The sequence below is a fragment of the Anoplophora glabripennis genome, unplaced genomic scaffold (genome assembly GCF_000390285.2).
Source record: "Anoplophora glabripennis isolate ALB-LARVAE unplaced genomic scaffold, Agla_2.0 scaffold2, whole genome shotgun sequence".
In the NCBI taxonomy this organism is placed as follows: domain Eukaryota; kingdom Metazoa; phylum Arthropoda; class Insecta; order Coleoptera; family Cerambycidae; genus Anoplophora; species Anoplophora glabripennis.
In genome coordinates, this window is record NW_019416325.1 from 1594639 (window position 1) to 1607379 (window position 12741).

Genomic DNA, 12741 nt, shown 5'->3' on the forward strand with positions numbered 1-12741 from the left:
TAAAATCCAAGAATGAGAACCATGAGAAAGGATGCAATCAATAATAAAAAATCTTATACAATAATATTTTAATAGAAAATTTAATACAAAAATTAACCCGAACTTGTAGATAGGTAGCATCTACGTTAACTTTCACGCATAGTTATATATTTATAACTAAAAACATTTCATATATCAACACATCTCTAAATTTAATAGAAACAATAACATTTTTTATAAAAATACATTTCTAATTAAAATGTACAATTTGCACCTATTTAAAATTATTATATATTTATATTAAAGCATAGGTATATTATTTATTTTATGTTATGTTTCCACTAGTAAATGTAACTCGATAGTTGCCAGGGGCACAATTATTACAATTATAGTATATAACATCGTTATATCTAATCTTTTCTTCTAGAGAATTTCAAAAAGACAAAGAAAAGTAACATGTTCTGAACTTATATATGTACAGGGTGATCAGGAACTGACGGTTGGCCGCCATTGCAGGAAAACGGAAAAATCAAATAGGAAACCTCAAGCTGAGATCTTATTGGCATGATGAGATAAGTATTAAACTTAAAATTAATTAATATTAGGTCACACACTTATATCATTATGACATATAAAGATCCTATTTGCACTTTCCGTGGTGTAATGGCGGCCAAGCTATTCTGGTCACCCTGTACATGAGCTCAGTTTATTCTAATTCTGCTTAAAATAACATTATGGACATAAGTACATACTGCTGCTTTATTAAAATCCTACATAAATTTTGAAATTCAATTTTGGTAAAAGAGCTCGTACTTCTGCAATTTGAGCAAGGTGAACCTGATTTATGAAAAATTTCAATTAATATCTCTTTAAAATTCTCTGTACAAGCCTTCAATACAGGTGAGGTATAATATCGGTGGGAGTCTGACATATCGTTACATAGGCCTTATGGCCACTAAATCGGAATGATAACTTGTATTGTGCCTAAGGTCAACGCCAATGCTTATTGAACCATCACTCAAATCTTGAACACGTGGTCTTCTGGCCCTTTTGTGATGAGTGGTAGGGTGACAACGGCAGTCACAGTGCATCACACAAAGTGCTACAGATGTAGCTAAAGTAATAACAAATGGCACCGCAAAATAATGTATTATTATAGCAACCTGCTCATCTCTCTCATAATGCGTCAAAACCACTGTGCGGTTTTCACGGGAATGATAACAAGGAAATTCTGTTCCCTCCACACCGTACGTTTCCGTAAAATTGGAACAGAGAACACTGGGTGGATATCCACATCCCTTTATGTTCACTAAGAGGACAGCGTCATCAGTTTGGTTGTAGGGCTCTTCCTGCAAAGCGGTTCAAATTAGACACCATTTCTGAAATCAGTGTAGTACACAGGGGGTTTTGGGGATTTAAAAATGTAAACAATTTATAGATATAGGTATACTTTTTTGGGTCGTCAAGATTCTTTAGTGAGGTACACTACCTGTCAAAACCTATAGCAAGAACCTCTGTACTTCATTAAAAAATGATTCTTACCATGTATTTGCCCCTTGGGGCAAATTTCATGCACCTTTGTCTGCAAATTTACGGCATTGCGTACTCCGACAGTAACCTTGATTTTCCTGTTAATACGTTAGAAATTAATGTAGCTCGAAAAGCTGCGAGCTTTTTTATTTACTTAAAAATACAATATTCAACTGGAAAGTTTTCCAGTGGCGTGGTCAACGAAAAAAATATTTTTTTTCGCTACTACACAGGATGTCACGTGAGGAAGTGCACACATTTTAAGGGGACATTCTTAGGTTAAAAATAAGTAAAAAAGTTTATATAACACTTCCAGAAATGCAATGCCACATAATTTTGTAGAGTAGAGTACAATACCTACATTTAGCTTTAGCTTAGAACACAATTATAATAAATCGACATTCTAGAGATCAGTGCTGCAGATATGAGGCGTCAGTTCCTTCCGCAAAATTTCTACGCTCTTTTTAAAATATCTATGCATACTTTGTTAAAGCAAAATACTGAGGAAATTAAATTATTGTGAAATTTTGGTATATTCTATTATAACTTCAAGTAAATGACATAATACGTCTACAAGTCTTCAAAAGTGTTTTAATTAGTTTAATTAAAGGGAACTATTATTGTAAACTAACATTTTCTGTTGTAGTAATTACTTCTGTACTTCTAAATTTAATTAGCTTTAAGTATTTTGTGGACATCGTTTTGGGCTATAAAGCCTGTATTTGTCCCCTTTTCCACAAGTAAATAAATAAATAAATAAATAATTAAATAAAAAGATATTATTTGCAACCGTATCCCGTAACCTTAAAAAAATAAAGTTGGTAACCTGAAATATTTATACTATTTAAAGGTACTTCCAGTACCGGATTTAGGTTATATGAACCCTATGCCGAAAAAAGACCCTATAAATGAAAAGTTGTCCAGTGCAGAAATTACAACATTATGGGGTTCAAGGTTAAAGGTTCTTTTAAACAATAAGTGTATTTGAAGTTTTAAACGTTAAGTACGAAATAAATGATATATATCTACATAAAATAACCATAACGTCGGTTTTTCACCTTTCCAGTAACTTTGAAAGATAGATTATGCATTCCTTTGTTCATCTTATTTATATTTGCGTCCAGCGCCCCTGCCCCCTGGCTTTTCAACATTAAAGTTGTGTTTTTATTTAATTTTCCTCACCTTGCTATCGTTGTAACTGACATAAATATGTGTGCAATGATAGGCGTCACTCGTACACCCCTCACGACACGAACTCCAAGAACAATTCGCCAACCCCATGAGTTCTTCTCTTCTCGTGGTGATGCATGTCACAGGCTCCGTCACGAAATTGGAAGCCAAGGTTGATATGGCCGGATCTACATAGAGTGGTACTAAAAACAAAAGTGAAGATCCTGCTGACATTGCCACCACTGCCAAGAGGCTTGTCGAATAGAAAAGTGCTTGCTCTCGACATGATCGACCTGCTACGACTTTTGCTTTCTTTGCTGCAGCGAGTTCCTGAAAAAAGGAGACCCTTCAAGAAAGAAATCGCACTTACAAGTGCTCATTAAAATGCTGACATATAATTTTACAAATATTCCCAGTTTTCTATTGACTTTTCACCCTTCAGTTAATCATTATGCACGACACTGTTTCCATCAGCATTTCTCCAGTATTTAGTAACGATGTAAACGTTCAAAAATTCATAATTTTAAACAGATCGTAATTATCGCTACATTATTTATTTGAATTAGTAACAAATTGGGATTTCTCTTTAATAGAGTTGAAGCAGGAGAGAATGTTTTTTACGGGAGATTGACGATTTTTGTGTTCTTTGATAGGGCGCGTTAGATTTATTTTGAAATGGTTATCTACATGTAGCTAATGGGGTGACTAAATTTAAAAAGGGTGAGACAGTTCATTAAACAATTGAGGGGTCAATATTTTTGGGCAGCCTAAGCATAACACATTTACCATAACACGAACATTACACATAAGGTGTGTGTGTCTACAAACATAAATCACAATTTTATTACAATATTGATCCCCTACAGAATTTCAGCTATTTCGCTATTACAATGAGGGGCATATAATTCTAAAAGCATTTTCACTTTCAACCAATTCTGCGCATATCTCTGAATAATAAGCAGTGGCTCTTATGGAATAAAATTCAGGTAGTGCAACAAACTACAATAAATGGCCTAGGTCTACCATGCCCTTAAATCTCACCTTAATCTTTCGCTTCCTAAGCTCCTCTTGTTGGTCTAGGAGCAGTTCCGAACTACTGCTCCTCATTTTAATAATAGCACTATGACATTAGTCGATTAAAAATTTTTACCACTCGCCGCGGTTCATTGTCATTGCAAATCGAAAGCGGACGGCAGCTTAAAGCTTCAACCAGCTTTCAGCAACGCGCAGCCGCCCCAGCACTGCCCCACTGTGCCTGACACTTTTAATTTTAATCATCAATACGAAGGGTCACCGGGTTTAGGGTGTTTCTCAATTCTTCAATTTTCTCTGCCAATTGCTTCTCAATGTTTTACAGCATTTCGTGACAAGGTCAAAGGAGATGTACAATAAATTAGCAAAATAAAATGACGGGAAATAAATACACACTGAAAATAATATTTACTGGCAATCGAAAAAACTGTAATTTATAATAAAATAAGGAAAAGTCCACAAAATCAAACAAAATAAATATATGCATAAAAAGCAGTAACAAATTTCAAATATTGATGAAAATTAGTCCTCTCATTATTTACCTCTTTCAAATTCCTTGAAGTTATAAAACATTAAATCTTTATATCTCTATTACATATTAAGTAAACGACAACAATAAATCCTTAAATTAACTATGAAGTTTAGGTGTATTTTTTTACACGACCTATCAAAATTAAATATTATATATAAATTAATTCCAAACTTTTGTAATAATTTATTCATAATATTATAAGCTTCATACAATTAATTATTTAAATGAAAGAGCACAAATCGTACCTTGACCAAATACCAAATCTTGAGCCCAAAATATGATAATTGGGCCAAATATGCTTTAGGTTAGGTCAGATTAGGTTTTTCTTTTATGTTAAAAGTATGAAAAAATCTAAATCATGAACATGATTCCAATCTGTGGCCTTTATCATATCAGAAAGGCACAGAGGCGCGCGAAAATCCAGGCTGTCCGTAGATCCTGTTTAATTTGAACCCTGTTTCAATACTGATTTCAGCATTTTATCATCAAAGATCAAAACCCAACAGTCTTTCCAACCATTAGGCAACCATCCAACACATGCAATTTTATTTTTCTAGCTCTGGAGCTGTTTCAGGACAGGGGTGCATTCAAATTAAATATCTGGCGTGGCCGAATGATATCTGGATCTCTTGCTAGTACATGAAATAGAGAGAGATCTACACAGGGTGAGTCATTAATAATGGTACACACTTAATGGCAGATTGTTAACGTCAAAATATAGTGATTGAGCCAAACTTGCCTTAGTCAATTGTTGTTCCTTTACGTTCTACAGGGTGTTAAAATTAAAAATATATTTTTGATTTTTTGCTATATTTTAAGTATGTATGGACCGATTATTTTGAAAATGTATTTTTACGATTATTTCTCGGGTAGAATGTGCTATCAATTTATTATGTCAGTGCTTTCTACTTTGGAAAAAATATTTTTTTTAATTTAATTCCCGCCGAATCTCAAAAACATAAAATGTCGGTATCTCGAAAACGGTTGAGTTTATCGATTTGTAACAAGTATACCTATTTTATTTACAATTGAACATGGTTCAATATTTTCTAGTTAAAAAATTCAAAATTGTAAAATGCAAAAAGTTAGACATATTTTTACATTTATAGGGTAGTATACAGTGCCTGATTTACCTATAGGCTGGTGTAGGCTGCAGTCTACAGCCCCCCACCAACTAGGAGCCCCCATCATGTTAACAAAAAATTATTTTATGAAAACTAGTTTTTTTTAAAGGTTTTTTTTAAGACCTTCCCCATCATGAACAAGAAAGAAAAATTATTCTGAAAAATATAATTTTTTATTCTTAAAATTTGAAATCTATCCATTAAGATATGATTTTAAGAGCTGCTATTAGAGGAAGAAAGTGTATACAACAAGAATATATATTTTTTTAGGGGGAGGCTACCAAAATGGATATTTTTTTCTAGAATAGGCCCCCACCAATTTACAGCCTACAGGCCCCCACCATTATAAATCAGGCACTGGCAGTATAACTAGCGCCCCCTAGACGTGGCCCCAACACTGTTGGCATATTCGTATTTGCCACTTCAAAAATGTAAATCTACAAATTTTCAAAACATGCTCAAATATAGCAAAAAATCGAAAATATTTTTTCAACTTTAACACCCTGTAGAACGAAAAGGAGCAACAATTGAATAAGGCATATTTGGCTCAATCGCTATATTTAGACGTTAATTATCTGCCAATAAGCTGTGTACCATTATTAATGACTCACCCTGTATAGATATCGTTCGGCAACATTTCATATGAACGAAACCCAGAACATACCAATGGAGTTTTAGACAAGGAAAGAGAAAAGTGAAACAGTTCTTTTCTCTGCTTCTTTCTAATTGGTTAAAAATAAGACTTTAAATAAACGTGTATTTGGCATTGGCCAATATGGTTTTATTTTTATTATGGGACACGTATGTTGTAACAGGTTGGAGCTTGCAAACAGCGCATGCGAATTTTTGTTTCAGTGTTATTTACTAATTTACTATTGGAGTGGTATTGGTGGTATGTTTGCTGTTATGGTTTGGTTTCCCTTAACTTAAAATAATGTAGATTAAACAAAATGTTTAAAGCAATAATTCCTATATTTTTCATACAGGCTGCTTTTCTACTAATAAAAGCAGAACCTACATTGGAAGACATTCCGTCATTACCATACTGTCCAGATAAGAATGGATCAGGGTAAGAGGTTAATGTTTATGTTTTTCAATATTTCATGGCTATTTGTTGTTAGGTTGGTGTTGGTCAGTACTTTAGATGGAAATTTATCTGCGGTAAATTCAACGGGATCTTTAATTTGGCAAATCCAGACTGGCCCTGGACCATTACTTACTTCCAATATTCATAAATTGGAGGTAATTATGTAGGCTTATTTAAATTTCAAAATTGCTAAAATGTTCCCTTCTAGTTGACCAACAATGGAGAATGGATACGTATCATTCCGTCTTTAACTGGTACTTTATACAAATTCGATGGTTCAACGATAGATCCCATACCTATAACTGCAGAAAGTTTGCTCAAGTCATCTTTTCGATACTCTGACGATCTCGTCATTGCAGGTAACTGATTTTATCTTTTTTAACCAGTAAATGATATTATGATATGAAATAAGTCGTAACTTTCCCTTTTATTTTTTAAGGAGGGATTGAAGTTAGAACTTACGGCGTTGGATTTCGGAGTGGTAAATTGATTTATGAATGTACATCAGTGAAATGTTCAAATACAGACAGTCAAAATGTTGATGACATGCTTCTGATTGAAAGAACAACTCATACTATTCGTGCTGTCGAACCTAATACGGGATCTGAAAGGTAGGAATAATTTATTTAGTTATCGGCAAGGTTAACGGATAAATATTTTTTAAGTTTTTATGCAAATTAAGTTTATGCTCATAGTATGTTATGATGTAATGCTTTTTGTGCATAGATAAGTAATATGCTTAATGTTGAATTTGTAACGTAGTAGAAATAAAATCATATCTTAAAATTTATCAGTTGAATTATCTGGTGGATTAGTATATATTTTTATCTATGTTTTTATTTAATTCTGTGAATAATAAGAGTATATTTTTATGAGTAATAAAAAGTAGATATAATTAGTTACGATTGACATTTAATAGATGCATATCAGTTGACTAACGGTTAAAATTTGTTGTATATTAGATTTGATCTTATCATGCTTTGATTTTTAAGTTTTTTTGTGTTTTCTATTTGGATTATATTTTTTTAGATGGAACTTTAGTGTTGGTCTCCATAATATAAAACTTCCTAGAATCAGTTGTATCGATGGCCATACCAAATTATTTGATTGGAATTTAACTGCAGTATTACCTGAAGGGAAACTTAAAGCATCGACAATATTAAATAATGTAGAACATAGTTGGCAGTACACATTTACTTCACCCATAGTAAGAATTTGGAGATGGAGTGGCAAAAATTTGACAGAGGTTAATCTATTTGCCCCAAATAATATTCCAAATCTTATAATCTCTTCATCATATTTACCTTCTATTTACATCGGAATGCATAACAGACAGGTAAACCAGCTTTTATCAATATCAATATATCACTTCTTTTTTTATATATATTATTCCTTTTGAAAAGATGTACTTAAAATATTTAACACATATGACCATTTTGGATCTTTCATGCAAAAAGAGGTACAAAATATATGCTGACGTAGATCGTTTAAGTTTCCGTACTAGAACTATGTTTTTATAGTAACCTGTAAACACAAGTACACATTTGATGCCATGATTTACAATTCCAACTTGGAGATGCACGATATTTCAACAAATACTGGTACTGGCGTATCGTATTGTGTCCCTTAAAAAGTAACGGTTCTGTGCAATACCAGATGAAAAATTGCCGGTACAAAAAACCGGTACTTTCATGATTAGGCATTTGTTAAAAAAAAATTGAAAAAACAACACCAACTTTTTAAATATATAAAAAATATAATATAAACCTTTCAAATACTACTTTTTAAACGAGGTGTGTTATGTGCAAACACAAAGCAGCATAAGAAGACTAAATTAAATTAAAACATATTGAGTATGGGATTGAAAAATAACCAGTACTTGGAAAAATCGTACCGTACCGTGCATCTCTATTCCAGCATACATTCATCAATTTGTATGTGTATCCAGTGTATTATAAATTTATATTGCATTTAATGAAAATTCTTAAATTTAGCGTAGGCCAATCCTTTTTATATAGAAATAAGGAAATGTCCCTAATGTATATACATAAAATGTACAATAGTTTGGTTAGAATTCAACTGCATAAAAATGAAGTTTAAATTTGTTTTCTTGTAATTTTTAATTTAAAAAATGCCTTATTTTTTACTTGTACTAATCTGATGATTATCAGAAAATAATAAACAAAACAAATACTAATAAAGGATATTAATCATGTGTACAGGTAATTTTCATTAATTATTGGCATGCTCTGTTTATCAGATAACTGAAAACTGATTTTATATCATTGAGAAAAGCAAAATAATTTCCATTTTTTTTTAAATTTTTAATTGTTTATTTAACTACTGGATAACTAGACATTGTCATAATTTTTAATGTATGACATAAATCTTCAGTTTTTTTTTTCATTATTTTAGTTGTACATTCATGAATCGACCATCATGCAAGATATATTACATGGTCAAGCAAATAATGATCTAGCAGTAACTGAAAGTACCAGTATCACTAAAATTCCCTGGAAACCGATTTCTGCCTCTTCAAAAGTGACAGAAGATGATTCTACAGCATTGTCAGTGCTAAATTTGTCGGAGTATGCTAATGGTATATTTTATTTAAAATGTATGCAGGATATAATTGAGTAATTTTTACAGATAATGGTTATTATTTATACACAGAAGCAGATCTTCGTAAGAAAGACAAATTATTGTGTGATACTAATAGCAGCATTTTAGGGGCTATAAATGAAAACGAAGCTATGGATGATATTGTGGGGTATTATTCAATGTTTTTGTGGTGGAAAGAATTTTTTCTTATGATGAGCACCATTATAATATGCCATTTTCTGTTCCGATTTTGGATGCAGCATTATCACAAGCAGGAGGTTATAATAATAGAGAAACCTGTGGAAGCCCATATCACCACAGAAAGACAATTATCTGAGAAAGAACCGTTTTCTTCGCCGTATTTAAATGACTTTGAAACTATTCGTTGTATTGGAAAGGGTGGGTTTGGACTCGTTTTCGAAGTTAAGAAAAAAATTGATGAATGTTCTTATGCTATTAAGAGAATCACTTTACCAAATGATCAAAAAGCGAGAAACAGGGTGATGAGAGAAGTTAAAGCATTAGCAAAATTAGACCACAAAAATATTGTGCGATACTTCAATTCTTGGGTAGAGCATCCGCCGTTAGGCTGGCAACAGGAACATGATAAAAAATGGCTAAATTCTTTGTGTGATTCGTCTTCTATGTTTTCCGAAGAGAATACTACAACTGTAGCAACACCAAATCACACATATAAAGCAAAACGAAGTAAATCTGCCTCCGTTAGCATTGACATTCCAATTAAAAGTTTCGAAGAGAACCCTGTAAATTTTGATGAGGACCATGACAATGATAGCGACGATTCTTATATAGTTTTTGAAAATAACACCCAAAACCATGAGAACTTTAATTCTGCGCATGTTACTTTCAAAGAAGACTATTGTAAAAGTGTATCAAATGAAGCCACAATTTCTTCCGGAATTGAAACAACACACAATCTTTCACCAGTCATCGGCCATATGAAGAAGAAAATTGATTGGAAGCGTCCCGGAAGACGACATCATTCTTGGGATTTGACAACAGAAAATAATGCTATTACCAAAAAATACAACAAGATCCCTCCAGTTTATTTGTATATCCAGATGCAGTTATGTCAAAAAGAAAGTTTAAAAGAATGGTTGAACACAAATCAAGAAAGGGACTATAATACAGTTTTGAATATATTTTTGCAAATACTAGATGCTGTAGAATATGTTCATTTGAGTGGCCTCATCCATCGAGATTTGAAGGTGAGTATGCAAATACACACAGAGCCTTCATAAATTATTACAAGCTACTTGTCCCCCGAGCCTAAGCAAGCCAGCACGACTGGTACTGTCAACTAAAAATCCCTAAATTTTGGCGGCACCAATATTAATGATTCGTTTACAATGAACAATGACAAACCGGTACGTCTACGCTCAAGTTAATGCGATTGCTGATTGGTTGAATAGAATTTGGTGAAAAACCAATCACAGCTGATGAAACAAAATGTTGTTTTAATATAATTTTGATCTTGTTTTAATAATTTTTTATTTTACCGAAATTTCATTGCCAACATGAAGTAAATAAAATGATCGTTCCAAACAAAATTACTGGTCACGTGGCTTGTATTCATTTATGAAGGCTCTGTATTAGTGTAATAATGTATATACATTAGGGTGGCCCAAAAAAAAACGAATATTTTTTTTTTCGTTTCATGAAAATATGTTAGTTTTATCAAGTTTTCAGAGGCCCCTCAAAAAATCAAGGTCGCTCAGATTTTTAGAAATTTCCAAAATCGTCAAAAATTGAATTATTTTTTTTAACTTCTTTTTCTCGTTATTTTATCATTTTCTAGGTTGAAAAAAATCTCGATTCTGAAAATTTCAATTCGATATTTTATTTTCTAAAGGTCACAACTTTCAAAGTAAATATCAACGAACTAATAATTTATTTTTTTTTATTGAATTTGATGGACAAAAGAATAGAAATAAATCACGACACTTATATTTTAAAAAATTATAAATATTTGATACTCACAGTGCGGTAGTAAATTTTGCCTCGAGAGATTTTTTGTCTCGTGATTTATTTCTATTCTTTTGTTCGTCAAATTCAAGTTAAAGTTAAAATAATTACGAGTGACCTTTAGAAATTAGAATATCGATTTGAAATTTTCGGAATCGAGTTCTTTTTCAACCTAGAAAATGATAAAATAATGAGAAACAAAAAAATTTAAAAAAAAATCAATTTTTGATTTTGGAAATTTTTAAAAATCTTGAGTGACCTCTAAAATAATTTTTTTAGAGCTGATTTTTTGAGGGGGCTCTTAAAACATGATAAACTAACAAATTTTCACAAGAGACACGAAAAAAAAATATCCGCTTTTTTGGGCCACCCATACATACTCTATTCTATTGCATCACTTCTTATAGGTATTTTATTGTATTCTAAAATAATGTTACATTCCTCATTTTAAAAATGATATTCGATTACTGTATATAAAAAAAGGGAGTGTCAATCAAATTGGGCGAGTCACTCTTTGACTTGAGTGATTTGATCATCTTAAAAATTTTATTGTTTTAACATCAGAAAGTCTCACGTAATGCAGATTAGATTGTCTTTTTCATTCATTCATTTACTGAATTAAAGTGATTTCAGATTAAAAAGTACTTCAAAGTTTGTTGTGAATGAGAAAAGGTTCCCAGCAAATTACGTTAATGAAATGTTTTTATATTTCACGTTAGATTTCTACAACCCTTCTCTGGTTTTCAGCCTAGCAACATTTTTTTCGCTTTGGACGGGCAAATAAAGGTGGGAGATTTTGGACTAGTAAAAGACATGGACGACGCTTTTGACTTGGAAATGATAAAAAAGGGCCATTCACCTGCTTATCGTGGTCACACAGACAAAGTTGGTAGGTTTTTTAAAAATTCTGGTACGGAACAAATCCACTACTCACTTCTAAATGTTTATAGGAACACAGCTGTATATGAGCCCTGAGCAGTTTCACAGTCGCATTTACGATTATAAAGTAGACATTTATTCATTGGGATTAATATTTTTTGAGTTGCTAGTTCCTTTTTCTACCGATATGGAGAGAATTAAGAAATTGTCGGAAGTGAAGGAGAATAAATACCCAAAATATTTTTCAAAGGAATATCCCAACGAGGTAAGGTTTCTTTTTTGTCTCATGAGAAGTAAATAAATTCTGATTATTTTAGTACATTCTTCTACAATGTATGCTGTGCAAGGACCCAAATAAACGATTAACAACTATCGGCATCAAATCAAGACCACCGTTCAACAAAACGGATCCAAATTATAACGAGGATTCTCATTACCGTTTGACAAATTTCCAGAAAAATTAGTGTTTTAGACTTTTATTGTTCTCATATTTTTATTTATATATTAGAGTTCATTTTTAGTGTATTATAATTAGATCTTTTTTTTTCCAGTGTGGACTGGCTAACTGTGATTTACAAGCAATTTAAATTATTCACGTTAAGGCAATGTTCTTTTTTTTTTTGTTATAAAATTATACTGTACCTTTAGGTACTTACTTGTAAGAGATACCTATATGTGATAGTTGTGAAATTAGTTTTCACATTTATAAGTATTCGGAAATATTGAACGAATGTATTTACATATATTTCAATATTTTTTACTGATAGACTAGATATTATTTAAGTTTTATAAGAATTTCAGAATTGTTATTTTCTAAATAA

The 12741-nt window shown here is 31.9% G+C and overlaps 2 protein-coding genes across 2 annotated transcripts; one reads left to right on the top strand and one right to left on the bottom strand.

Moving 5' to 3' along the window:
- Window positions 1-359: 359 nt before the first annotated feature.
- LOC108916791 (protein tipE) lies at window positions 360-3839 on the bottom strand. Its single transcript, XM_018723094.1, has 3 exons — window positions 3721-3839; window positions 2692-3009; window positions 360-1328 (listed from the first exon to the last, which is right to left on the bottom strand). Exons 1-3 carry the CDS (start codon window positions 3784-3786, stop codon window positions 915-917), a joined length of 798 nt encoding a protein of 265 aa, XP_018578610.1. The 5' UTR covers window positions 3787-3839; the 3' UTR covers window positions 360-914.
- Window positions 3840-6247: 2408 nt separating this feature from the next.
- On the top strand, window positions 6248-12706 carry LOC108916996 (eukaryotic translation initiation factor 2-alpha kinase). Its single transcript, XM_018723401.1, has 10 exons — window positions 6248-6436; window positions 6489-6609; window positions 6663-6813; window positions 6894-7065; window positions 7484-7790; window positions 8870-9053; window positions 9104-10284; window positions 11789-11930; window positions 11992-12185; window positions 12238-12706. Exons 1-10 carry the CDS (start codon window positions 6318-6320, stop codon window positions 12382-12384), a joined length of 2718 nt encoding a protein of 905 aa, XP_018578917.1. The 5' UTR covers window positions 6248-6317; the 3' UTR covers window positions 12385-12706.
- Window positions 12707-12741: the final 35 nt, after the last annotated feature.

Excerpts from the sequence above, each read along its gene's own strand:
- LOC108916996 (XM_018723401.1), top strand. The coding sequence starts at position 6,318 with ATGTTTAAAGCAATAATTCCTATATTTTTCATACAGGCTGCTTTTCTA. Across the intron at positions 6,437-6,488 it reads CCAGATAAGAATGGATCAGG|GTTGGTGTTGGTCAGTACTT; the intron begins GTAAGAGGTTAA and ends ATTTGTTGTTAG. Across the intron at positions 7,066-7,483 it reads CCTAATACGGGATCTGAAAG|ATGGAACTTTAGTGTTGGTC; the intron begins GTAGGAATAATT and ends ATATTTTTTTAG.
- LOC108916791 (XM_018723094.1), bottom strand. The coding sequence starts at position 3,786 with ATGAGGAGCAGTAGTTCGGAACTGCTCCTAGACCAACAAGAGGAGCTT. Across the intron at positions 3,010-3,720 it reads TTAGGAAGCGAAAGATTAAG|GAACTCGCTGCAGCAAAGAA; the intron begins GTGAGATTTAAG and ends TCCTTTTTTCAG. Across the intron at positions 1,329-2,691 it reads TCAGTTACAACGATAGCAAG|GAAGAGCCCTACAACCAAAC; the intron begins GTGAGGAAAATT and ends ACCGCTTTGCAG.